The sequence below is a fragment of the Cibotium barometz genome, chromosome 30 (genome assembly GCF_041138505.1).
Source record: "Cibotium barometz isolate CiBa-2024 chromosome 30, ASM4113850v1, whole genome shotgun sequence".
NCBI lineage: Eukaryota > Viridiplantae > Streptophyta > Polypodiopsida > Cyatheales > Cibotiaceae > Cibotium > Cibotium barometz.
Genome location: NC_141075.1, coordinates 9,627,084 through 9,654,896, shown reverse-complemented (window position 1 = coordinate 9,654,896; position 27,813 = coordinate 9,627,084). Strand labels below are relative to the sequence as shown.

At 44.1% G+C, this 27,813-nt stretch overlaps 1 protein-coding gene across 2 annotated transcripts; it reads right to left on the bottom strand.

Moving 5' to 3' along the window:
- Positions 1–1,450: 1,450 nt before the first annotated feature.
- LOC147621133 (uncharacterized) lies at positions 1,451–27,813 on the bottom strand. Of its 2 annotated transcripts, none has more exons than XM_086823867.1 (3): positions 27,586–27,807; positions 25,954–26,253; positions 1,451–1,959 (listed from the first exon to the last, which is right to left on the bottom strand). In XM_086823867.1, the coding sequence occupies exons 1-3, from the start codon at positions 27,705–27,707 to the stop codon at positions 1,899–1,901; spliced, it is 483 nt and encodes a 160-aa protein (XP_086679993.1). In that variant the 5' UTR covers positions 27,708–27,807; the 3' UTR covers positions 1,451–1,898. The 2 variants fall into 2 exon arrangements, with proteins under 2 accessions (XP_086679993.1, XP_086679994.1); XM_086823868.1 differs by having other exon boundaries at positions 1,600–1,959; positions 25,988–26,253; positions 27,586–27,813.

The following is a 27,813-nucleotide window of genomic DNA, read 5'->3' as shown; positions in this document are numbered from 1 at the left end:
TCAAAGCACACAGTTGCTTGCTAACATCCAAATACTACAAAGTGTACAAGCACCATACCCTCACCATTTTTATATGTCCGAGTACATTTCGGGGGGGGGAGGGGGGGGGGCATGGAGGGAAAAAGCATGGTCCACAATATGACCCATAGCCTAGATTCCCTTGAACGGTGCACAAGTGATTGTTCTACCATTCTTTTGGACAAACCCATTCTTGTGCACAAGGGATCGTTCTACCATTCTTTTGGAGCAACCCATTCTTATCCATAGACAACCCCTCAAATCACATATCTCGAATGTAAAAGGCCCTCATTTTTTTTCTCAAATGTAAGAAAGAAGAAATAAGAGTCTTACCGCCATGTTGGGCCCTGCCATCTACTATTTTTATTTGTTTATGTGCCCGAAGCAGGTATAAAACCCTTGTCAAACTCAAAGAGGGGCACCACAAAATCTTCATGTCCTTAATTCCCCAGCACTGGGATGACTAGTAAATGCCAAAGAAAGCAGAGAGTTAGAGTTTTCACATGGAGGAGAACGCACAGGCACACCCTCATAGCCCATGCATGATACCTACAGTATTCACAATGGTTTTTCACTTACAAGCAGATCTTATATACTTAGCATTTGCACGACCCACACTTGGTGACACAAGGATGTGGTTACGATTAGGAATTCAAAGAAGTGCAAAAGGAGAAGACACCTTTGCCATACAACTTTCCATAATTTGCAAGCCTGCAACCTTTCTATCCCACGGGCATGGTCTACCCCATGAAGGATTTTTTGCGCAAGTACCATGGCCATGGCCTGAATCCAGCACTGGTCACCACAAGCAGATTCTTAAAGCTGTTCATCCTCATCATAAAGATTCCTCCCAGGCAGGTAATGAGATAGATATGAGCACTTTGTATTTGAACCAAATCAAGGTCTTGACTTCAAGTCATAAATTCAATACTAAAAGATCATCCAAAATTTGACATCAACTTCTATAATGGATTAGGAGGTGTGTAACCTCCTAATCAACTTCTACTATGGGTTTGGCATCACCTTTAGGAAGGGAGGTATGTTTGGTAAACATTTCCATGATCTTTTTGGAAGGTGCCCATCACCCACTTTGTAATGCTCCCATCTTTTAAGAAGATGGTGCTATATGTTGTAAGCAGCTAAACAACAAGATTAATGTGCCTTGCCATGAAAAAATCTGAAGCTGCCTTGAATCAGTTTCCGTGAGGCAGAACAAATAGGAAGGAACCAAGATGTCAAAAAGGGCAAACTTTATGTATCGTGCCAGAAATATTATAGGAATAAGCAAGGGACTAAAGATTCCCCAAGCAGTTACCCATGACCATCTACAATTCCTAAAGCTCAAATACCCGTAAGCTCAACTTTTAACATGCCAAGGTTATGTTGATTTGACAAGCATGAAAACTGGTCTTACATCACAGAGAGAGAGAGAGAGAGAGGGCCAGCATATTAACTAGCCAACTATATGATCAGAGCAATTATACATATAGGAATGTATGTGTTAGCTCTTCTAACACAGATGCAGTTGATGAAGTATCAAAAAACCTTCTGTTGCTGTGTTGAGTGATCAGAACCACAATCACTGTGAATGCCAGAATTTATTGCCTTGGGTGATCAGACAAACATCCTCATGTGATAGATGAAGACAATTGATCAAGGTATTTGAGCATTCATGAATAAACTACATGGTGATCCCATGTCCATACAAGAAACTTGCACCAAAACACCTAGCTTTTGCTAAGATTAATATCCTCTTGATATCTTCAGACGCTCCTAAAACACTTGCTAGCTGTTGACCTGTGATACACTTAAAGAGAGTGGGTTGCTGCTTTGAAATCTTGATCCATTAGTTCTTCACAGGAATAATTTTTCACCCTATATCAATTGGTTTTCTGTTTTCTCGTAAAAAGCTTATCCAGGTCCTCCGTTGCCACATTGCTCCTGTTTTTGGAAAAAAAGAACCACTCTCAGTTCAAGACGGCTGCTTGATAATTCAACCAGCAAGATTGCAAAAACTAAAGTGCATGATTCAACGTCACAAAGCATCTCAAAAGGAATCAAGTGTGCTAATGAATTAACTAACTCCTAATAAAAGCTAAAGACCTTAACCTTTGTAATCACATCTTGCTTCACTAATCCTCAAGGTCCCCTAACCCCAAATTAGGCCTGTATGAAATGGAAAAGGTAACAGCAACAGCAACGGCTGGCCTCTGGAAAACGGCAATAGCTCAAAACTAGGAAACAGAAACGTCTACGAAACAGAAACGGCAAGGAAACCGTTGATGTATGATACATAATATAAAAATAATGAGAAAATTAATTGCCAGGGAAAAGTTTGAGTACACCATCATAATTTGAAATAAATAGTGAGCAAAATTTGTAGAAAATCACTAAGCAAGCATTAGATGAGACAAATCAATGGGTGATTTTTTATTGGAGATTAGGCGACCCTCAGGAAACGGTGTTTTTGTGTTTCCAGCTAGGAAACGGCCGTTTCCTATTACTATGCCTTGAAGTCCCAATGTTAGCGGGTATCTATCTGATATCCGTACATAAGCATAAATGAATTGTAACAATGAATGCTTAGTTTTGGTGTAGGCAAACTAGACCATTGGGATGTACCATCAAATGGTTGCTAGAGACCTATGTGCAAAGCATATCCTCCACAACATGATTCACCCTCTCTATTCGCCCATCAAACTGAGATGAGCGATTTGGAAGTAATGTCTACCATGCTAGCTGACCATCCAAAGGCAAAGGGGCTAGTTCTAGTGCCAGCAGCTCCCGAGGAGGCAGTGGCAGAGACATATTTGGAGACAACAGGTCTAGTAGCCATGCTATTGGAGTTCAAACAGGTGTATGGAACAAAGAGCAAATTCACTAGACGATTCGTACCGGGTTGGAGAGGTGGAGCATCATTTGCACCCGTGCGCAAGAGGGGATGTCATGTGCACACTTGTAAGGGACTTCTCCCAAGGATCAACTAAAAAAAGCTATCAAGGACAATGGAAAAACAAACACGAGCTGGATCGCGCACCCCTCGAGCGACTGAATCTGCCCGCCTCTCCCTTTCTCGCCTATGCGCACCCCCTCCCCCCCCTTTATCGCTTCACTCCAGCACATGCATGACTGAACCTGGCCTCAAGTGAACGAGACACAAATCTGGAGATGGACCAAATGGTCGGCCAATTGGTGACAGATACGAAGCCCAAGACAAGGAACATAGGAACGAGAAGAGCTCCCAGGAGGTTTGTTGGTGGTGTTCCACAAAGCCAGAGGGACTGTGAGCCAGATAGGTTCTTGGGCAACGGTTCCAAGGGAGGATTATCCTCCAAGGGGTGATGTGAGAGTGCCAGACTCATTTCTCAGGAATGAAGACCAAGACAGTGTTCAGAGTCAAGGTAGGAATGGATTGGGGACTGGAGGGAATAGATGCATAGATCTTATTCAGAGTCAGAGTGGTTTTGGAGATCGGGCCGAGTTTTAAGAGAAAAGGGTTGCCAGAGATGGATGGATGACAGAGAGACGTCGGGAAAAGAATGGGATGATGATAGTCATCCAAGAACAAGTTGGAATCCCGTCATCAAGTTTAGCAGAGGGGGATGTCATGTGCAAGAATTGCCATGGACATTTTCAGAAGCTAATCCAGAAGGGGCAGCCAGAAAAACAGACTAGAACCAGAATTTAGGAGCATGAGGTGCAGAAGTGGCCAGTGTTGGACTTGGGGCAGGACATGGAAGACATGAAGGACCTGTCAGCTGTGTTTGATGCTGTCGGAAGCAGGGAACTGTTGTCAACTGCAAGAAGACCAGACGGCGCTGCATTTTTGGAGAAGACAAGCCAGTCGGCGAGCACTCCAATGCTCCAAAGGGCCTATAAAAGGCACAAAGTGCTCATTGTTATGACCATTCAACTCCTTATGAGTTGGGTCCAAGTTTAGGACAGTTTTTGGTGTATTCCACCTTTTTTATGAAGGCAGCCTAGGGCTGTAGATTAGGTGCCTTTTTGTACCATATGAATATACTGAATTTCCAGCATCTCTCTCTCTCTCTACTCTCCCTTCTGTCTGCGTTTTTGCATCAGCATGTTCTCAGTGGTGTTTAGGGCTGAAAGAAGACTCCCAGAGCTTCCACGTGTTACAGAATTGTACAAGGGCTACGCCGACTTCAAGTGATAAATAAATACCTGGGGAGCGCCACGCTTTGGGGCCAATTGGTCTTTTGTGCAGGAGCACTCTAGCTCCACTTATTCTTTTTCTTCTTCCTCCAAGTTTATTAATCCAGTTCATAAAGAGTTTTAAGTGTGATTAAGTGTGCTCACCGCCCGTCAAGTTTTTGAAGGCCGGTTTCATCCTATGCGGGCTCCCTCTTTTCGTGGACATACGTACTTCATGGCTTTTATTGATGACCATCATGGCCACAGCCTTAACACATATCCATCATCACTTCGCATAAAACATAAAGCTGGACAAAACATCCATAAATGCTGAAAATGGAGCTTGCACATGTGACACCACATAGAGGCCAGAATGGGCCGACCCCCCCCCCCTTGCAATATTTTATTACCCAAGAAGAATAATATCATGTACAAGCTTTGAGGGCCTTACTCTCCCCACGGGAGATGCCGGATTATCCATATACAATTGCCATAACACAGCCCAACACGAGGCTACCAAGCCGAAACACAAGCTGTAGAAATGCCGAGCCAACAATATAATCCATATACCTCCGTGTGGGTACTGATTCTTTCCCAAAAACCATGGGTCTTCATGCAATACAACTGGTACAACAAGTTCAGCTCTCCATTCAGCCGGCACAATAGGTACAGTGGCTGGTACAGTGGGTACAGTGGCTGGTACAGCCGGTACAAGGGCTGGTACAACCGGTACAGTGGCTGGTACAACAAGTACAAGGACTGGTACATCCAGTACAGTGGCTGATACAACAAGTACAAGGGCTTGTATAGCCAGTACAGTTGCTGGTACAGTAAGTACAAGGACTAGTACAACAAGTACAATGGCTAGAAATCATAATTAATGATTATATACCCTTGCCTTAAGTATTTCTTCGCGATGAAAGCCTCCAAAACAGTCCCCAACAGCCGGTATTCTTCATGGGCAGCCTTCAAGAGAGAGAGGAAGAGAGTAGACATCCTTAGGGTAGCCTGTAACGATGGCAGAGGCTAGTGTGCAGCAAGAGAGTCTCCATTAATGAAAGAGGACTCCAATTTATAGATTTGGACCTCCCATGAGCTAAAATGGCAAGAGAAGGCTACAATGACAAGTGGAGAGCCACACAATAGCTGAAGTGACAAGTGTGAGGCCACTTGTCTCACTTTGATCCACTTTCTAACAAGTGTCAGACCACTTGTCTCACTTTGGTCCACTTTCTTGCCACATGTCCCAATCTAAGAGATGGGTTCTTCCATAAACTTTATCTCTAAAAATATCCCATCTGGTAGACATTCTGTCATAGGCACTTTGCCAACTCTTGGTATCTGCTCAAGACGAGATGTAATGACGCGAACAGAATTTCCATCGGAGTCACACCAAAAATAGCAACTCTCCTAAATTTTAGGAGTGTGGTCCTTTGTATTCTAGGATAATCCCCCATTCCCAAAGCTTGTACTTTCCAAATATTTAGACATCCTAGAGTCCACCAGACTCCTTTCATACTGGGAAATGTCCAAGCTGGTGACATCGTCCCCAGCTTCTTAAAAGTTGTCCGCAACTTTAAGTTTCAAGCCATATAATCATGTCCCATTAAGTGGGAGAGACGAGACCGTCTCAAAAATCTAATATAACTGAAGAATCCATGTCCCAAAGAAATGGGTGAGACTAAATAAGTCTCCATAATACCAATATCAAAACCATGTTCCAAAATAAATGGGCGAGAATTCCATGGAAGATATACTAGACACAAGCACAAGAGCCAATTGTGTCTCAATCACCAATATCAATGAGATAATCATATGCCAATGAAAATCACGAACCAGGTGCTAAGACACTTAAATAAGTGCCATGCACAAGAAACTAGCGCCTGGCACAGAAACATGTGCTATGCACACAAACTGGTGCCATTCAAGAGCACAAACCATAGTGACAGAAAAGCTGGATCTCCATACTTCTGGCAATCCTTTCTCCCAATCCCAACAGTTCCCATGTTCTCCCATACAATCCCAACTCTGATCAATAAGTATGGCATGGAAACAATGAAACACTCACTCCACAATCGCAACACGAATCCACGTGTATGATGGAGTGTTCATTGAATTGCCCTCTCACAATCCCAACATGAATCCACATGCATGGTGAGATGAACAATGAACCTTTTGGCCTCTGTATGGGGAGATAGTGATTCTAATATTGCTTTAAAAAATAAATAAATCCAGGTCCCAAATAAATGGATGAGACAAAACAGTCCAATAAGTCCAGATATCATAATCATGTCCCAAGTAAATGGGCGAGACAAATCAATCCCATAAGTCCAGATATCATAATCCATGTCCCAAGTAAATGGGTGGGACAAAATAAGTCTCCTGCCAACACGACATTGGTCCACATGACACTTGGCATAGACATAAGTCTCGTGCCAACCAGGCGTCATGTCCACTTTACCACTTGCACTCCGTGTTGGTACTCTGATCACACACCTTGGATGAGAGGTGGGCTCAAGTAACAAGATAAAATAATCACTGGCAGGCATAGATAGCTTGGTGTTCCATAAGCATTTCTGCTACACATAGTTTATAGGCATTTCGGCCACTAATAGTTTGTAGGCATTTCGGCCACCAACTCACATTACCCTCTCAAGTGCCCATGTTCCCTTCCATCTGCTCTCTATTGTTCCACCGAGATATGGTAGAAACAATCTTCAAGAGAGCACGTAGGACAAGAGAACACTACACACGGTATGTTGTGCTCGACACTGCCCTCTAAAGTGTCCATGTTCCCTTCCATCTGCTCTCTATTGTTCCACCCACACATGGTAGAAACAATCTTTAAGAGAGCACGTAAGACAAGAGAACACTACACGGGGTATGTGAACCATGACTTTCATAAGTCCAATGCATCCCAAATAAATAGAGCCAAAAAAAATAATCAATAAACCTGAGGATAGATCCAAATCCCTAGAAAAGAAGTCCAGGAATCCATAGACCTGTATACCATAATCCTTGTATACCGTAACTCTTACCACATACTCCGTGCTAACCACACACCTTCGAGTAGAGGTAGACTTTATCCATAAAAGCATCGTATCCATGAGATATCCAAAGATTTCTTCTCTATAAACTCGGACAGATTCGTCCATAGAAATTGCTTGTGAAGCCCAATATCTATATAAATCTCGTCCAAGAAAGAAATCTCCATAGATCTAGTCCATCCCAATAAAGAGAGGCATAAACAATGTTTCCCTGAAACCATCTCAAGGCAAAACAATAACACCTTTCTCCTTGCATGGCTATACAAGGGTTAGTGAACATCAAAAATACTTCATAGTAAATAGCAAAAGCACCAACTTTGCAAACATAAAGTATACTTAGCTTGGAGTGAAATTTTGGAACACAATCACCAAGCTTAATGAAAAACTAGATACCATGTATATCATGTATTCGTTGCGCCAGGTTGATCATGAAGCCAAAAGAAATATCTCCTCACCATTACCTTCAGATATCCTCAGATATATCTCCATATAGGTTGCCTGTAAGCTTGATAATATAATCCACGATATCCATATGGAAAGAGTGCTAAACATGTGCACATAAAGCCAACTCCATACTTCCAACATAAATTTTGTGAATTCATAAATCCTTAGACCAAGCTATCTATTTCTCATGCTCTTGCTTCATAGGCTATGAAGTGGTTGGCCATGCTTAATAGTAATGATGGTAAGTGTGGCCCCCACTTGAGATCTTTTCTCTTCCTCATTGATAGAAAGAAGCCTATGCTCTAATACCAATGTAACTCGCGGCAGTGCCCGGGAGACTAGGGCCTTTGACACACTTGTTGATACCATCAATGCATATTAAAACATTTAAACATGGCCACAGCCTTAACACATATCCATCATCACTTTGCATAAAACATAAAGCTGGATAAAACATCCACAAATGCTGAAAATGGAGCTTGCGCATGTGACTCCACATAGAGGCCGGAATGGGCCGACCCCCCCCTTGGAGTATTTTATTACCCAAGGAGAATAATATCATTACAAGCTTTGAGGGCCTTACTCTCCCCACGGGAGATGCTGGATTATCCATATACAAATGCCATAACACAACCCAACACGAGGCTACCAAGCCAGAACACAGGCTGTAGAAATGCCGAGCCAACATTATAACCCATATACCTCCATGTGGGTATTGATTCTTCCCCAAAAACCACGGGTCCTCATGCAATATATCTGGTACAACATGTTCAGCTCTCCATTCAGCTGGCACAATAGGTACAGTGGCTGGTACAGTAGGTACAATGGCTGGTACAGCCGGTACAAGGACTGGTACAAGCCAAACAGTGGCTGGTACAGCAGGTACAGTGGTTGGTGCAACTGGTACAGCAAGTACAAGGGCTGGTACAGCCAGTATAGTGGCTGGTACAGCAGGTATAAGGGCTTGTACAGCCAGTACAGTGGCTGGTACAACAAGTACAATGGCTAGAAATCATAATAAATGATTAAATATCCTTGCCTTAAGTATTTCTTCACGATGGAAGCCTCCAAAACAGTCCCCAACAGCCGGTATTCTTCATGGGCAGCCTTCAAGAGAGAGAGAAAGAGAGTAGCCATCCTTAGGGCAGCCTGTAACGGTCGCAGAGACTAGTGTGCAGCAAGGGAGCCTCCATTAATGAAGAGAGAGGCCTCCAATTTATAGATTTGGGCCTCCCATGAGCTAAAATGGCAAGAGAAGGCTACAATGACAAGTGGAAAGCCACACAATAGCTGAAGTGACAAGTGTGAGGCCACTTGTCTCACTTTGATCCACTTTCTAACAAGTGTGAGGCCACTTGTCTCACTTTGGTCCACTTTCTTGCCACATGTCCCAGTGTGGCCCCCACTTGAGATCTTTTCTCTTCCTCGTTGATAGAACGAAGCCTTCGCTTCCAAGGAAGCCTATGCTCGGATACCAATGTAGCTCGCGGCGGTGCCCGGGGGTCTAGGGCCTTTGACACACTTGTTGATACCATCAATGCATATTAAAACATTGAAACATGGCCACAGCCTTAACACATATCCATCATCACTTTACATAAAACATAAAGCTGGACAAAACATCCACAAATGCTGAAAATGGAGCTTGCACATGTGACACCACAAAGAGGCTGGAATGGGCCGACCCCCCCCCCGGGAGTATTTTCTTACCCAAGGAGAATAATATCATGTACAAGCTTTGAGGGCCTTACTCTCCCCACGGGAGATGCCGGATTATCCATATACAAATGCCATAACACAACCCAACACGAGGCTACCAAGCCGGAACACAGGCTGTAGAAATGCCGAGCCAACAATATAGTCCATATACCTCCGTGTGGGTACTGATTCTTTCCCAAAAACCACGGGTCTTCATGCAATACAGCTAGTACAACAAGTTCAGCTCTCCATTCAGCCGGCACAATAGATACAGTGGCTGGTACAGTAGGTACAATGGCTAGTACAGCCAGTACAAGGGCTGGTTGTCTTGTGCATGACATGCTCATGGACATTCGCAGGGCTAATCCAGAAGGGGCAGCCAAGAAAAAGACCATTAAAGCTAGGATTTGGAGCACAAGGTGCAGTATGGACTTGGAGCAGGGCATGGAAAAGCATGGGATGTGCTATCGGTTGAGACAGGAGACTGTTGGCCGTACCAGTTCAGAGGCGGGCAGCAGGCGCCTCAAGTTATGGAGAGAGCGCAGCCCGACCAACAGTTATTGAAGATAATGTCCAGTTGGCTAGTCCGACAGCAGTCGGCCAGCGTTTCATTTGTCCAAAAGGCCTATAAATAGGCAGGTTGCTCCTCATCGTAAATCATTCACTCCCATAAGGGGTGGATCCTTAGGGTCGAGCATTAGGACCAGATTTTGGGTGATGTTCACCTTTTGTATGAGGCAGCCTAGGACTGTGGACTGAGTACCTTTTTGCACTATATGAATATACTGAATTTCCAGCATCTCTCTCTCTCTCTCTCTCTCTCTCTCTCTCTCTCTCTCTTCATGTCTGTATTTTGCATCAGCATGTCGCCAGTGGTGTTCAAGGCTGAAAGAAGACCCCCAGAGCTTCCACGTGTGACATTGGTACAACCAGAACAGTGGCTGATACAGCAAGTACAATGGCTGATACAGCTGGTACAGCAAGTACAAGGATTGGTACAACCTGTACAGTGGCTGGTACAGTAGGTACAAGGGCTTGTAGAGCCAGTACAATGGTTGGTACAGCAAGTACAAGGGCTGGTACAACAAGTACAATAGGTCTCTGCTGCTGTCCTCAAGAAAAATAGTGGGCCACTAAAAACCACACCAAGGTAGGTATATGCATCTGTATACTCCACTGTCTCTTGACCATATGTAAAGGGGCTAGAAATCATAATAAATGATTAAATACCCTTGCCTTAAGTATTTCTTCGCGATGAAAGCCTCCAAAACAGTCCCCAACAGTCGGTATTCTTCATGGGCAGCCTTCAAGAGAGAGAGAAACAGAGTAGCCATCCTTAGGGCAACCTGTAACAATGGCAGAGGCTAGTGTGCAGCAAGAGAGCCTCCATTAATGAAGAGAGAGGGCTCCAATTTATAGATTTGGGCCTCCCATGAGATAAAATGGCAAGAGAAGGTTACAATGACAAGTGGAGAGCCACACAATAGCTGAAGTGACAAGTGTGAGGCCACTTGTCTCACTTTGATCCAATTTCTAACAAGTGTCAGGCCACTTGTCTCACTTTGGTCCACTTTCTTGCCACATGTCCCAATCTAAGAGATGGGTCCTTCCATAAACTTTATCTCTTAAAATATCCTAACTGGTAGACATTCTTTCATAGGCACTTTGCCAACTCTTGGTATCTGCTCAATTCGAGATGTAATGACGCAAACAGAATTTCCATCGGAGTCGGACCAAAAATAGCAACTCTCCTAAATTTTAGGAGTGTGGTCATACTAAAGTTCCATGCAAAGCCTTTTTTTAAAAGGTTATAAAGCCTTAATGCATAATTAACACTTATGGGCACCATCAAAAGAAAATGTCCAGCCCTTATTTTAAATGTGTGTGAACACATTAGCTTATAAACATTAAAGTTAACCATAGCTTACGGATTTTACATTTTAAAAGGGGCAAAATGACAATACTTACCACCTGTTCACACGCCACACCACCAAGTCAGCAAACAGCATTCCACGATACATTGGGGGCATCCCCGTTCAGTGTACTGACACGACATAACAAGCAAACACACACAAACAAGTCATGCAAAAACAAATTTATGCATGCAGGCATAAATGCATGAGCACAAATAATGGACGAAATCTCCCTTTCATGAAACTTGTACAAGAGGTTCCTCTCGGGCACAAAACTAGCGCGACAAATATAAATAAATATGTCCTGGTCTTCCTATGGAGTGACAGTCCCATAGGTAAGACACCATCCTGGCCATACACGGGTGGCACCAACAAGCTCCCGTCCATACAACACGAAGCAAATCACACGGGTGACACGAAACTGGTTCCCATCCATGTGACGCAGCACTGGTCGCACACAGGTGGCACTGATCTGGCTCCCGTCCATGTGACACCTTAAAATTGGCCCTTTCACATGGGACACTGGCCTGGCCCCATGTGAACATGGCACAAATCTGGCCGCTCTATGGAGTGGCAGTTCCATAGAAGTGGCTCCAGAAATGGAGATGGACCAAATGGTGACATATACCCACAAAGGATCTGATGTCGTATGTGCTCTATGGTATCTCCCAATTGACAATCTCGGCCACCTTGGCTGGATCAAGTCGGATGCCCTCGGCACTTATTATGTATCCAAGGTAGTGAACCTCGAACAAATAAAATTCCGGCTTCTTCTCATTAACGTAGAGCTTGTTGCTTTCGAGCAACTTCAAGACTTTCTCCACATCAATGTCATGCTACTCAACCGTAGCTGAAAATATAAGTATGTCGTCCAAAAATATGAACACACTCTCTTCAATTAAGTCCCAGAAAACCCGCATCATCATGTGGTTGAATGTGACTGGGGCGTTCGTCAAGCCGAAAGACATAACCACAAATTCATAGTGAGCCCATTCCGTACGGAAGGCTGTCTTGGGAATGTCCCCCTCAACAATCCTCACCTGGTGATACCCACTCTTCAAGTCCGGTTTCGAGAACACCTTGGCTCCATCCAACCTCTCAAGAATATAATCTATTCGAGACATAGAGAACTTACTCTTGATAGTCAGTTTATTGAGTGCATGATAATCGACACACAATCAAGAAGAACCGTATTTCTTTCTGACAAACACGATCAGTGCTACAAAGAGCAACACACTAGGGGCAGATTGCAACAGTTCTTGGAGTTGGCGGTCTAACTCTGATTCCATTGCCTTGGACATGCAGTATGAAAACTTGCTCGGGGGATCCGAGCCTGGGATGAGGTCTATCTTGTGGTCCTCCAGTCTAGACAGGGGGAGTTGGGGAGGGAGATTGTCCCAAAGAAAAACCTTCTGAAACTTTTCATAGAGAGCCTGGTACTTCTCTAAAGCATTGGCCACCGTTTGGGCAGTCTGGATATAAATCATCGCACATTGTGCGCCTTTCCTGATTTCTCATTTAGCCTACAAGTGGCTTATGAGAGGAAAGTTCGAGATTCCTGGCTCACATTTAATAGTCACTAGGCCTTTGGACACATTCCGGATAATCCGAAAAGTGTGCTTGTCCTAATCAATATCTGGTTGGAACTTGTGAAACCACTGAATTCACAGAATTATGTATGCGCCTATAAGAGGGGCAACTATAAAATCTCGCACAAACTCAACGCCCTAAATCACTAATTTAGCACCTTGAGCTTCAAACTTGATGCTCGTCGTCGTTCCTGTTCTAAATCTCTGAGCCTTCTTGTCTACCAAAGTCCAGACGAAATGGGCTCGCCAAGCACCCTGTTCCGTGACCACATCCTCCGTGCTGCCGCTGTCGAACAAGACAATGACTCTTTGGCCACCTATGTAGCCAAAGGTCTTAAGCAATTCGTTGCTCTCATACTCCCGGCCTTGGGCGCCCTTCTGCTTATCTTCGAGCTCCTGGCTAACGATTGCACCAACCAAAGAACTCGGATCCGAAGAACTAGGGACAGCCACTGGGATCTATGTGGGAGTTGGGCTCACCATGGAAGCCGTGGAGGCTGAGGTGGTGGTCTGTGGAGTGATAGTCTTCTTTGGACAATCCTTAGAAGTGTGTCCTTTTGTGACAAAAGAAACACCTACCCTCCTCCTTGTACTGAGCCGTCTCCTCAGCACTCAGTTTTCCACCGGTCTTGCCTGCCTGAGCTTTCTGGTGAAACCCGCCTCTGGTATGAACCAAAGTGCGGTAGACTAGCAGTCACCCGTCCGCTTGTAGTCTAGATTTGAAAACCAAAATAGATTGGAGCTAAAGTGCCCAAATCTGAAAACAAAGCGACACCTGTTGGTCCCAAAGCTTGGCGCCCCTTGCGGTATTTCTTTATTCAATTTCAAAAAGTTCCCCCCTTCACACCTAGGGATGTCCACACATCATTATCTCTGTCCGGGCACCCCCCATGTGAATCATTCAATATTTTGACTCAGCAACCACCATGCCCACACTTGTGCTGTTTCATTTTCACAGGGCCATGACATACCCCCCTCTTGAAAAATGGCAAGCATCCTCGATTGCATTCTGGTGATACAGCAAAGTATCCAAAGTGAAATATACAATATGGCAAGATCAGCGTCCCAATCTCTCTAAGCCATGCACATGTATCAACATTCACTGCAAACCAATGGCGTAGTAATAGTCCAAGTTGTATACCACTGTGAACCATACATATCCACAAAATCCCATGTGACTAGTACACATATATCATAGAAGTCCCATAAACAGATGTACTGTCAGCCTCAGTACCTTCGGGTGAGATAAAAACTGCACCAACAACCTCTAGATGTCATCTGAGCCTGTCTGTATCAAGGGAGTGGAGGTGCTACCCCTCATCTGATACATCCTCAGGCACATCCCCACGGAAAGGTCTAAGGAGACTCACGTGAAAAGCATTGTGAATCCTCCAGTGATCTGGTAGCTTCAAGCGATAGGCTACCTCACCGATCTTTTCCAATACCTGAAAAGGCCCATAATAACGCATGCTCAATTTAGGGAATAAGCGCTCTTTACCCTTCATCTTCTTGAGTCTAGCCTTTTCAAAGCGCAAAAGAACCCAATCACCCAATGCAAACTGTAAATCACGTCTGTGACGGTCTGCGGCTTTCTTTTGCTTTTGCTGAGTTTTTTGGAGTGCCAACTTAACCCTCCGATAAGCTTCATCCAAACTTTCCACATACTGATCAGCCTCAAAAATCTTATCCTTAGTATGCAAAATGGGTGGTACCTTCTTCCCTCCTTCCACAATCTCAAAAGGCACCTTGCCTGTTGAGGTATGAACAGTGTTGTTATATGCAAACTCCACCAAAGGAAGATACTTTTCCCATTGTTGCTTGTGCTCTGACACATAACACTTGAGAAGATCCAACACTGTAGAGTTAGCCTCTTCTGACTGACCATCTGTTTGTGGATGAAATGACGATGAAAACTTGAGAGTTGTACCCATGTTGTCAAACAACCCTCTCCAGAACAAACTCGTCATCCGTGAATCACGGTCACTAATGATAGACGTAGGCAAGCCATGATATTTGAAGATGTTCGCCATGAACAACTTCACCATATGATCCACTTTGATCGTCTTATGCACGGGAATGAAATGAGCCTGCTTACTGAACCTGCATATGATAGTCCGAATGCCATCATTGCCCGTTTGTGTCCGTGGAAGATCAAATATAAAATCCATGGCAATGCTCTCCCAAGGTCTATCTGGAATAGGTAAAGGCTGTAATAACCCTGGTGTCTTTTGACGGTCAAACTTTACCTTCTGACATACGATGCATTGCCTCACAAAGGCATCAACATCTCTTCTCAAGGTTGGCCAATAATAGAAAGTCTCCACTGCTTTGACCGTGGCGTCAATACCTCTATGACCTGCATACGGTGGAGCATGACTTTCAATCATAACCTTGAGTCGCAATGGCCTGGTAACACACAATCTGCCATGCATCAATAAAAACCCATCCCTGAGAGTATAGTGCTCATGCCGCTGACCCTCAGACATCTGATCGTACACCCTGCCAAAGTCCTCATCATGGGCATACTGCTCTTTCATTTCATCAAGCTCATGATGATAAGCAAGTGAAACTGCAGAGACCTGTGGCTTGCGTGACAAAGCATCTGCCACTACATTCTTTTTGCCTTCCACATGCACAATCTGAAAGTGAAACATAGACAAAAAGTTTGCCCAACGCATATGCTTCTCTGAAAGCTTAGTTTGCGTGAGGAAATAACGCAAGGTCTGATGATCTGTCTGCACAGTGAAATCAGCCCCAAGCAAGTAGTGTTTCCATGTGGAAAGAGCGTGAATTACAGCCAACATCTCTTTCTCATAAACCTGTAAATGCTTCTCGGCATCTTGCAATATTCGACTCTCATAGGCTATCACATGTCCCTCTTGCATGAGAACTGCACCAATGCTACTTCCGCATGCATCACACTGGACAACAAAAGCCTTTCGGAGGTCCGGTAACACCAGTACTGGGTCCAAAGTAAGCTTTTCTTTGAGCTTTTTGAATGCTGTAATTTCCCGATCAGCCCATCTAAACGGAGTTGCCTTCTTCGTCAAGGCATGAAGAGGCGAAGCAATTTCAGCAAAGTACCGTATGTAATGCCTGTAATAGGAACACAATCCTAGAAAGCTGCGTACATCATGCACGGTCCTCAAATCTGGCCAATTAAGAATCGCTTCCACCTTTGCTGGATCCATACGGACTCCATGCTTAGACACAATATGCCCCAAGAAATGTATCTCCTGCAAAAAGAACTCTCTTCTTGCCATTAACAACCAGCCTATGGTTTCTGAGTTCTGCAAACACAATGGCCAAATGCCTTCTATGCTCTTCCTCAGTTTGTGAATGCACAATCATATCATCAAAGAATGTGCCCACAAACTCTCTATGAGGCCTAAAAATCCTGTCCATCATTCTGTTAAATGTGGCAGGCGCATTTGTCAAACCAAAGGGCATAACCAAGAACTCATACAACCCAAACGTGGTTCGGAATGTTGTCTTATGCACATCCTCGGATCTAATTCGTATCTGATGATACCCACTTTTCAAGTCAATGCGACTAAAGACTGTGGAGCCCTGTAAGCGGTCCAAAATGTCATCGATCCTCGGTATAGGGAATCGATTCTTGATGGTGTTCTTGTTCAGCGCCCTGTAGTCAATACACATGCGCCAAGAACCATCCTTCTTCTGCACTAAGAGCACAGGTGAGCAAAAGGGTGATGAGCTAGGCTGTATCAACCCTTATTCAAAAGCTCCTGCACCTGACTCATAATTTCTTCCTATTGGGAAGCACTAACACGGTACGTCGGTCTATTCGGTGGAGTACTACCAGGAATCAGATCAATGGCATGATCCTCTGGCCTCTCAGGAGGAAGTTCTCCTGGCAATGACTCGGAAAAACAGTCTTGAAACCCACATAAGAAATCAATCCTGTCCTTATCTAACATAGACAAATTAGATTTAGACTCATCATCTTGTGCATCCTTTACATAAATCAAGTACGCGGAAAGATGCTTTTTCATTACTGATGAAATCGCCGAAGCGGATACAATAGGAACAAATTCCCCTTTGAGTTTCACATCCAATACATGTTCTTTCCCTCTATGAGTCAGAGTGATTTTCCTATTGTAAGTATCCACCACCGCATGTACTCTGTGGCACCATGGCATCCCCAACAAAACATCACAGTCATCAAGTGGCATGATAAAGAACTCTTCGCTGTCCACATAACCCTGCAAATGAAGCCGAAGCTTCCCAATGATAGGAGTAACGGGTTCTGCATACCCTGGACAAGCCATATTAGCCTCATGTAACGGCCCCATCTCCTCTGCACGAATCCCCAATCGGCCAGCCAAATCTGGTGAAATGAAGTTGGCTCTAGCACCTGTATCAAAGAATATCAAGGCATTCTAATCTCTCACTTTGCCCCATGCCCTGCACAACTCTGTCTCTTCACCACCTGGCTGTTCCCCCACAAGATCAGGAACTAACCCTGCAGAAGGTTTTGGTTTCTTTGACTTGGGCTCTCCTTTATTGTCAGAGTCCTTTTGGGACTTTCTCTTGGGACAATTAAATGACATATGTCCCTCTTCAGTACAGTAAAAACATTTCCGAGCATCTCTCAAAGCCTGTCTTTCCTCAGAAGTCCTCTTGGGCATTGGCAACTTCTTATACTTCGTCTCTGAAGACCCTTTAGCATCACGTGAAGCAAGCCCAGATTTTTCAGCTTTCTTGCTCAAGTTCTTCCTGCCTTTAAACCCAGAAGATCCTCCAGTGAGTAACGCATTAGCTGTCATAGCATTTTCAATAATCCTTGACATGTTCGTTACTCTTGTCTTGATACAATAATCTCGCACCTCTTTGGGCAGCCCACAACAATACTTCTCTACCTGCTCAGACAAAGGCACTGCACAGTAAGAAGTCACTGGGAGGAGTAAAGCTTCCCAAAACTTCTTGTTATAATCCTCCAAATTTTCACATTTTGAAGCATCCAACTTGTGCCATGCAGTCATAACATCCACCTCAAATGTAGATGTGAGCCATACGGAAGAGAAGACCTGTTTAAATTGTACCCAAGTAGTGGGTGCTATGCCCTGCAAAAGAAGAGTAGACCACCACTGCAAAGCATTGCCCTTGAGAAAAGTGGCAGCTTTCCTCACCTTAGAGGACTCTGTGTAATTCCCACCAGAAAAAGCAGCATCAAACTGCTGTAAAAAGGTAAGTGCTTTCAATTTATCTTTGGCCCCACTGAATGTATCAAACTTCAGTGCAGCTCCCCCTTCCTTGTAATCCTTCGCCTTTCCCATAGGCGTTAGATTATCATATGGAAGTGGCTTTGCGAGATTGCTGCCCCCAACATTCATGCCCATCATTGGGTCAACATTTCCCATTCCCACACCAGGCATACCATACATTCCAGCCATGTTTCCAAACATTTCATTATGCATACCTGGCTGCATACCACCAAACATATTGCCTTGCATTCCAGGTTGCATGCCCCCAAACATATTTCCTTGCATACTGGATGTCACAAACCCCTATATTCTAGGGACATGCGGATGCGTGTCAGGCCTAGAAACATGCGGATGCATGTATGTATTATACCTGGGCATGTGTATGGATCATATGAGTGGATGCATATGAGTCCAAGGACATGACAGGACATTTGTGGACTTTCGGGCGGTGCCCGTGTGGATTCCGGCCATGCACACATGGTGTGTTATGATGGCAGGCGGAATATTTTCAAGTACAAGAATGATGATAGGTGGTTCTCCAAGTTTACATGTGCACAATGCATAAATGATGCATGCCATAACTTTATTTTACTTTGTGTGACATTGTCTTGCTGCCTGGACAATGCTTGTTATTTTGGCTTGTGAAGTCCGAGGGACCGGGGACGCCCGGGCACCTTGTGGACAAGGGTGTGCACTCCTGTTTGGGCCTAAAACTGTGGGCTTATGGGTTTTGCAGGTGGTAAGTGCGTCCACACTCAATTTATAGCTTATTTCATTTACTACTAAAGTTTATTGGTTTGCAGGTCCACACTCATTAATAAGTGGCCGGACAACTTATAATGCGTTTGCATTTGGTTGGACCAAAATTAATGAAGTCCGGACACCTTATGACCATTTCCCATTTGGTTGGACCTAAACTTATACAAACAGGAAAAATTTTGGTTGGACCAAAATTAATGAAGTCCGGACACCTTATGACCATTTCCCATTTGGTTGGACCTAAACTTATACAAACAGGACAAATGGAGCACTATGGGCTAGACACCTACCTGGACACCTTATGGGGACACATGTCAGCCAGTATGTGTACCCACCAAGCCCCTTAGGTGGCACTGGAAAAAGGCGCCTCCCTCAAGAGGCCTTTTGGGCTGTTTTATTCATTATTCAACACATTGGAGAGCTGGTTGGAGCTTTGGGAGTTGCTACAGGGCTGGTTGCTTGCTTCCCGGACTCACACAAGCTTGGATATCGATCCCCACACTCTTCTAAAGGGCTGCTTGGTAAATTTCAGACCTGCAATTTCTGGTTATTGCGAGTTTTGGGCTGGTTACAGGTGTCCAAAGTCAACTTGGACAGTACAGGACAGCTCTAGGGACCTCCACAGGGCTGTAGGACCCCTTACAGGTGGATTTCTCACGATAGAAAGTTGCTGTTTTGGACTGGTTATTGCACAAAACAGGCCGGACAGCAATGGAATATGTGAGCATGGATGTGTCTCAAGGATTCCTGGTATAACAGGTGCTTAGGGCAAGCATTGGGGACACTTGCTCGCGGAGAACACAGGTTTCTGGATCAGTTTCTCGCGTGGAAACAGGGCCTAAAGATCCATTTACATCCTGTGTAGAGCGGAGTACCAGTGAGGATTGTGATACTCTTGTGCAGGGCGGATGTACCTGTGTGTAGGGCGGATGTACCTACAGATTCTCTTGTTTGAAATGTATTCATTCATGATGTATTTGGAAGAATCAGGTGCAGGCTGGTGGTGAATCCCCAGGCACCCGTAATCTTGTACTTTGCAGACTCTTTTGGTAATATAACCTAAAGGGGGGGGGTCAGCCTATCATCGGCCCCTTTATGTGGTGTACTGTCATTTTCAGCTTTGTGGTTGTAATGCTCAAGTGTTAAGTGCTCAGAATCTTGTTCACATTTATACGATTCCAATACACGCGTCCGCCTCCCGTTACATTGGTATCAGAGCTCAGTTTTTCCCCTCATTGGAAAACGGTATGAGGCTTGGAATCATAAGTGGTGACCTGATAATGCTGCAGGCAATGATGTCTATGGAGATGCAGGTACTCATGACACTATGCATTCTGATTTGGAATCTTTGAGGCGTCAAGTGCGACGCTATAGGGCTGAAACCGAAGAGCTTAGGTCATTGAAAAATGACCCGGATGTACAAAGGGTGTTGGCTGCGAAGGCAAAGGCTTCGGTCCATGAAGTCACTTTTGAGGCAATTGCAAAGGAAATGGATGTTGAGAAACCCCGAGAGCTTGCACTTGCATACCTAATGGTTAAGGGTGATGTATACACTGAAGCAGATGGTAGTTTGGCTTTCAAGAAGCCACCCCTCATGGCTGCCCGTGGTGATGCACATGATGCACAACAAGCAGAAAAAGCACAGCAAGTGCCAAATGCTGAAAGGACAAGAGTCCCTGGTGCTAGGCCTGATGCACGTCAAGAGAAGAGTAAGGATGAGGGATCCTCTACTCATTCCCGCTTTGCTCCAAGAAGACATATCCGTTCTCGTGTTGAGCTTTCCACTCATTTGGAGAGTGTGGCTCAAGAGAGAACGAAGAGGGATCGTGAATCTTCATCGCGGCATCATCATCATGCAGATGAACAGGATGTACATAGGGATGCATATAGAAGCAAGAAGCCTCGAGAGTTCAAGTCCGGTGACAAGGATGTAAAATTTGAAAACTTTCAGGGACGGATGGACTCTACCAAAGCACTTGCTTTCATAAGACAGTTTGAGATAGCTTTTTGCAATGAAGACTTTTCGGAAAAGTCTATGCTCAGGCATGTGGGAATGCATCTCAAGGATACGGCAAGTGATTGGTGGCTTGCAAAAATACTTGATGGAAGTGCTGCCCCAACTTGGTCTTCTTTCAAAATTCAGTTTTATGATCAATTCTTACCACCAAACTTTGCAAAGGATGTACGCAAGGAGTGGGATTGGCTGTCCCAAGATGAGGGAGAGTCTGTTGCTTCATACATAGCAAAGTTTTGGAAAGTCCTTCTCAAGGTTACTCCCTTCATGAATATTGGAGAGGACGAGAAGAAGAGAAAGTTTGAATCGGGGCTCCATCACATCATTCAACAAAGCTTGGGAGTGTACCCAAATAAGACCATACAAGAGCTTATACACTCAGCCATGATTGCGGAGAACTTGCACATAAAAGCGCCCACAAATAAGCCATTTGCAGGTCAAAACAAGAGCAAATTCAGGGCTGGTTATGACCAGAAAAAGGGTGGACAGCCACCTAAGAATGCTCCCAAAGATGGCCGAGATGCAAAGGATGATTCCGAAAAGAAGCCGGGGGGTAAACGCCACAATTTTGGGCTCTCAAAACAGCAATTGGAAGAGTACAGGAAGGCTGGAAAATGCTTTAAGTGTGGCAGTAAAGATCATATATATCCTAAATGCCCACAGAATCCTAAGAATGCTGAGTCTAATGTGGAAAAGCCTCTTGTGAATGTTGTGCCCGATGTGCAGGGTAATACAGGGCATGAGCCCAAGAGTAGAGTCATATGCAAGGCTTGGGGCAAATTGAAGGATCAGCCCGCTTTGTTTCTTTTTGATGATGCTTCCACAGATAACTTTATATCCGTACAGATGGCTGCCGCCATAGGTCTCAATGTGGAAGACATGGGAATGCAAATGAATGCAGATGCCGCCTTTGAGGGCAAACGGGTTGATGTAACTCCGGTCATTGGTAAGCTCCGTGTACAAATACAGGACTACCTCGACTATGAGAGCTTTCTAGTGGCTCCTCTTACAGGTTGTGATGTTTTGTTGGGGATGCCCTGGCATCACCGTTTACAGCCTATTAAGGCTTACAAAGAGAAGAAAATCAGCTTTGTACATAGAGGTCGTGAGCACTCTGTAGATGCTGGTACTACTGGAAGTACCATACCTCTTGTAAGCCATGTACAAATTAATAAGGCAATAAAAAAATCAGCTTGTTCTTACTTGGTTTTTGTACGTGATACCATTGAACATTCTAGTGTTGATGTTAGTACATTAGATCAAGACAAGCTTAACTTTTTGAATGAGTTCAAAGATTGTTTTGCGAATGCTTTGCCAGCAAGGTTGCCACCAGAGAGGCCGGAAGATCATTGCATAGATCTAATTCCCGGTAGCTCTCCACCTAATAGGCCACCATACAGGGTGAGTGCTAGTCAACAAGAAGAGATTATGGCACAGGTGAATGAACTTTTGGAAAAGGGTTTGATTCGGCCTAGTTCCTCGCCATATTGCTCGCCGGTACTTCTTGTTCAAAAGAAGGATGGTACTTACAGGATGTGTGTTGATTACCGTGCCCTCAATAAGATAACCATCAAGAATCGGTTTCCCATTCCGCGCATTGATGACATCTTGGACAAACTTGAAGGTTCGGCATGTTTCAGCCGAATAGACCTCAAGAGTGGGTATCATCAAGTGAGAGTGGCACTTCAAGATGTACACAAGACTGCATTTAGGACAGCCTTTGGTCTTTATGAGTTTTTGGTGGTGCCTTTTGGCCTTACAAATGCACCCGCTACCTTCAACAGGATGATGGACAAGGTATTCAGAAAGCATAGAAAGTTCACGGGTATATTCTTTGATGACATTATTGTATTCTCAAAGAATGAAGCCCAACATCGTGAGCACCTGGCTATTGTGTTTAAAGAGCCTAAGGAAAATCAGCTCTACATAAATGCAAAAAAGAGTGAATTCTTTCTCCCAGAAATTCACTATCTTGGTCACATTGTATCAAAGGATGGTGTGCGCATGGATCCCGCAAAGATACAAGCCATGCAAGAATGGCCAGAGCTGAAATCAGTCCATGAAGTGAGGAGCTTCCTTGGTTTGTGTGCTTACTACAGGAGGTTCGTCAAGCATTTTGCTTTCATTGCCGCTCCGTTACATGAGTTAATGAAGAAGAAAGCAATCTTTAAATGGACACAAGAAGAGAGAGATGCCTTTCAAAAGTTGAAGAGTGCAATCATCTCGGGACCGGTACTCATTATTCCAGATTTGCACAAACCTTTTGTGGTGGAATGTGATGCATGTGGGGACTGCATAGGGGCTGTTTTGAACCAAGAAGGACATGCCATTGCCTATGAGAGCAGACGCTTGCAACATGCAGAGCTTCACTTACAGGTTTATGAGGAGTTGTTGGCTGTAATTCATGCCCTTACTATTTGGAAACACTATCTTTTAGGGGCTGATTTTATAGTCAAAACTGATCATCAAAGTTTGAGATACTTTTTGACTCAAAGTAAGCTCTCAGAGAAGCATATGAGATAGGCAAATTTCCTCTCAATGTTTCATTTTCAGATTTTACATACTCCAGGGAAAAAGAATGTGGTGGCAGATGCCTTATCTAGACGACCACAGGTTCATGCTATTACAGTTGCATACCATGAGGACTTATCGGATATGCGTAATACTTATCATCTGGATGACGATTTTGGACATGTATGGGCTGATTTGCAAGAGGGTATTGCTGTCCCATCTTATGTCATAAGAGATGGATATCTCATGATGCAAAATCGTATGTGTGTGGTAAAGAACCTTTGCCATAAGGTTATGGATGAGTGCCATGCTCCTCCATATGCAGGTCATAGAGGCATTTTGGCCATAGCACAAGCTTTGGAGAGGTATTTCTTTTGGCTAGATATTCACAAGGATATTGAAGCATATGTACGTGAATGTATGGTATGTCAAAAGGTCAAGTTTGATCGACATAAAACACCTGGATTACTTCAGCCTTTGCCTATACCAAATGAACCATGGGAAAGCATTGCTATGGATTTCATTATGGATTTGCCAAGGACGCCACAGGGAAATGATGCTATTTGGACCATCATTGACAGGTTTAGCAAGCAGGCACATTTCATTCCCGTGCGCAAGACAATAAAGCCAGATCATATGGCTAGGATGTTTTTGGCACAGATATTCAAACACCATGGCATGCCTAAATCTATTGTGGGGGATAGAGATCCTAGAACCACAAGCTTATTTTGGCGCGCATTGTTTGACAATATGGGTACAAAGCTGAACTTCTCATCAGCTTACCATCCACAGACAGATGGGCAAAGTGAAATAGCAAATTCAGCCGTCCTCGACTTGCTGAAATCTTATGTATCCGACCGCAAATCGGATTGGGAGAAGTATTTACCACTTGTGGAGTTTGCCTACAATAATACGGTACATACTTCTACGGGCAAGGCGCCCTTTGAGATTATCTATGGCAAGGTGGTACTACCACCCATCCTTCGTACAAAGGATGAGATTTTTGCAGCAGATGAGTATGTCAGAGACTTGGATACTGCATTTGCACAGGTACGGACAGCCATTGAGAGGTCTCAAACCAAGATTACAAAGGCAACTGATAAGCATAGAAGGGATGTATTGGGCTTTCCGAGATTGTACTTCATTTCAGCACTTTGCGCAAGCGAGAGTGAATTCGCGAAGGTGGCTGACCAAAACATATGCACCTCCCACTAGATTTGCATAAAAGGCCATAAAGAGACTGGCCTTTCTTGTCCTTGTCAGATATGCTCAATTGCAAACAAAAGTTTTTATTGGCAAACTGTAGGACTAGTTGCGCATTTTGATGTGCCTCCCTAAACTCGTCTTCGAGTCGCTTAAGGTAATGGAGGTATAGAAACCGGCACTTAAGATCGAGAACAAACTCGTAAGCCGCCATACCTAATCTCATGTGGACATGAGCCCACTGGGTCCACCAAGGAATAGCCTCACCTTCCAAATACTCACTAGCCAAGATCACTCTGTCACTATCATTCTTTCTAATTGTAGCAAAATAAGCTTCAAATTGAGTTGTGGGATCGAGTTTACCATTATACATACTGAAGTTCATCCTCTCGGGAGAATGACTTGAGGAAGCCGCTAGTGTTGCTCTTGCGACTAAGGCCGCAAGAAATCTTTCGTCCTCCACGTGTCGTGAAACTCGCGGCGCCGCTCGGGGGACTAGGGCCTTTGACACACTTGTTGATACCATCAATGCATATTAAAACACTTAAACATGGCCATAGCCTTAACACATCCATCATCACTTTGCATGAAACATAACAACTGGACAAAAACATCCACAAATGCTGAAAATGGATCTTGCACATGTGACACCACATAGAGGCCGGAATGGGCAAACCCCCCCCCCCCCCCCCCCCCCCGCGAGTATTTTATTACCCAAGGAGAATAATATCATGTACAAGCTTTGAGGGCCTTACTCTCCCCACGGGAGATGCCGGATTATCCATATACAAATGCCATCAAACAAATTGTTCCTCATGAGAGTTAACCTTGTTGGTTTCAATGGAGTGGAAAAACCTATGCTCTGCAAAAAAGTCAAGTCTCCCAAGAAGTAAGGAAGAATCTCCCTTTTGTCACACTACACTAGTTTTTGCATGGGAGATACTTTTTCACACTTAAAAGGTGGAAATTACCACCTTTCACAACAACAACCACTCACTTGCAATGATTCAATATCAGATATATATACCTAGATGAATCCAGGAACATGCCCAAATTCACCTTTTAGGAACGTGCATGTTATATACTCATGGTAGTCAACCCACAAGACTATATAACTATCAACTTTGTATCAAGATACGCTCTCACACACCCACTCCACACACACACACACACACACACACACACACACACACACACGAGCATATATTCACACAAAGCCCTTCGTATTGAGTTTCTGTCAAACCTCCGGAGATGCAATATCAGAGGCCAACATTTTTCTAAAACTCTAGCTACATTAAGGACTCAAGACATTACATAGTAAAACAATTTAAGGAAAAATTACACTAAAAATATCAAGATAAACTTTGCACTAACCTGCCTCTAAGTTGAGGTGGGAGTAAGGATCCACCTGCAGTGTCTGGAGAAACCCTGGATGGCAGCAAACTACCCCTTGGAATCTTCTTATGAGGAGTGTTTGCTGACCCATTCACATCAGACCTCTTTCTTGCAGCAGATGCACCAACTGGAAAATTCATTGCCATGCTGTCTTTCACTGAACCAAAAGAGGCCAACAGCTGTGAAGCATCTGGCAGCTTCAATGATGTCTCCCCTAAATTACATTTTGAGCTAAGAAGGTCCATATCTTGCTTTGGGACCTCCATGGTAGCCAACAAACTGCAATAAAAGTGCAACATACACTAGTAGTTAACTTGACCTCAAGAAGATATGATAAACTCCATCATGACTAGAATAGCATGTGCCTATATTGTTCGTATTCATAGAGAGAGAGAGAGAGAGAGAGAGAGATGAATCTTTAAACATTGTAGCCAATCCAGCAGACCATATGTAATCCATAAGATGGCACCAAAATGAAACTCGAACCTGGAATCTCTCACAAAAAGCAAGATGCATAGACCATAAACAACAGCACTCCACACACACATACACGTGCATGCACACAAAAAAAAAACAGTAAACGACAGCCATTGGCCTGAAGCAAAAAAGAGAACAAATTTTGTTTGTTACCTCGGACATGATTTGAAGTAGTTCCAAGATGGCACAGCTCCTGAGAGAAGATTTCAAGAAGGCTAGGAGACGTAGCTTGTTTCTCTCTTCTACCCTCTTGCATCATCAGCCACAAGATTTGCTACATCATACGTGATTGGCTGGCTCAAATGTCTCCAAAAGGGTGACTTTTTCGTTGGAGAACTCGATTTCTCCACTATCTATTTTACCTAATAAATGTTATTTTCAATTTACAAAACATATTTTCTGGAATGCCGAAACTTCTCTGATATGGAATGGCATGCTCAAAAAAGGAATGTGCTAGCAGGGTTTTCTTAAGAATAACAAAGAACCACAATAGGAGGTTTCAAAGCACATTAACAACCATTGACCAAGGCCATAAGTATACTGGGTGTGATCAACACTGCTGTCAGGCAGATGCCATTCACACAACCATATACAAGGGCATAGCATGGCCCTATCACCATCCCATGTGAGTTGATGCCACATAATCATATTAAAGGCCATAATCACCATTGTCACCCATTCCATGTGTAAACTACTGAAGAGCCCAGATCTATAGTCGGCACTACCATCAAGTAGAAGATCATAATCAAATGGCCCCATCACCATTTGATGCCACAAAACCATTCCAAAGGCCATAATCACCATTCACTCACTTTCTCAAGAGTATGATGGCATTAAACATGTTCATCATACCATCACTACCATAGTCATCACTAGATTGACTGGCATCAGAGTTGTCGCCACTCACTCTTCCAACAGCCTTGGTAACCATCATCATTCAGATGCCCTAGACTGCTCGGAACTACAAGGGCGTAGCATGCTAATCATACCATAGCCATCAAATTCTAGTAGACAAGAGATGCAGGAAAAACACAGCAAAACAGAGGCGCAAGGAGAACACCAAAAAGAAACCTTCTTACGGGCGAATTGCGAGGGAAACAGGTTTCAAAACTTAGATTTTAGCATGCAAAGAACCTGCTGGAAGGAAAGGCCGAAGCTGTTGTGGTGGTTGACGATGAGGCGAGCTGCACACCTTTCTGCTGCTGCTGCTCCTCCTCCTCCTCCTCCTCGTCAGATGAATAGTTCACGAGAGACATGTCCGAAATCGTGTTCACAGAAATAGTTTGGTCGCCTTTTTTTTCTTCTAAGAATAATCTTCGTTGTGTGGGAGTTTTGCCAGTAGGTATGCGATGGCGTGATCCA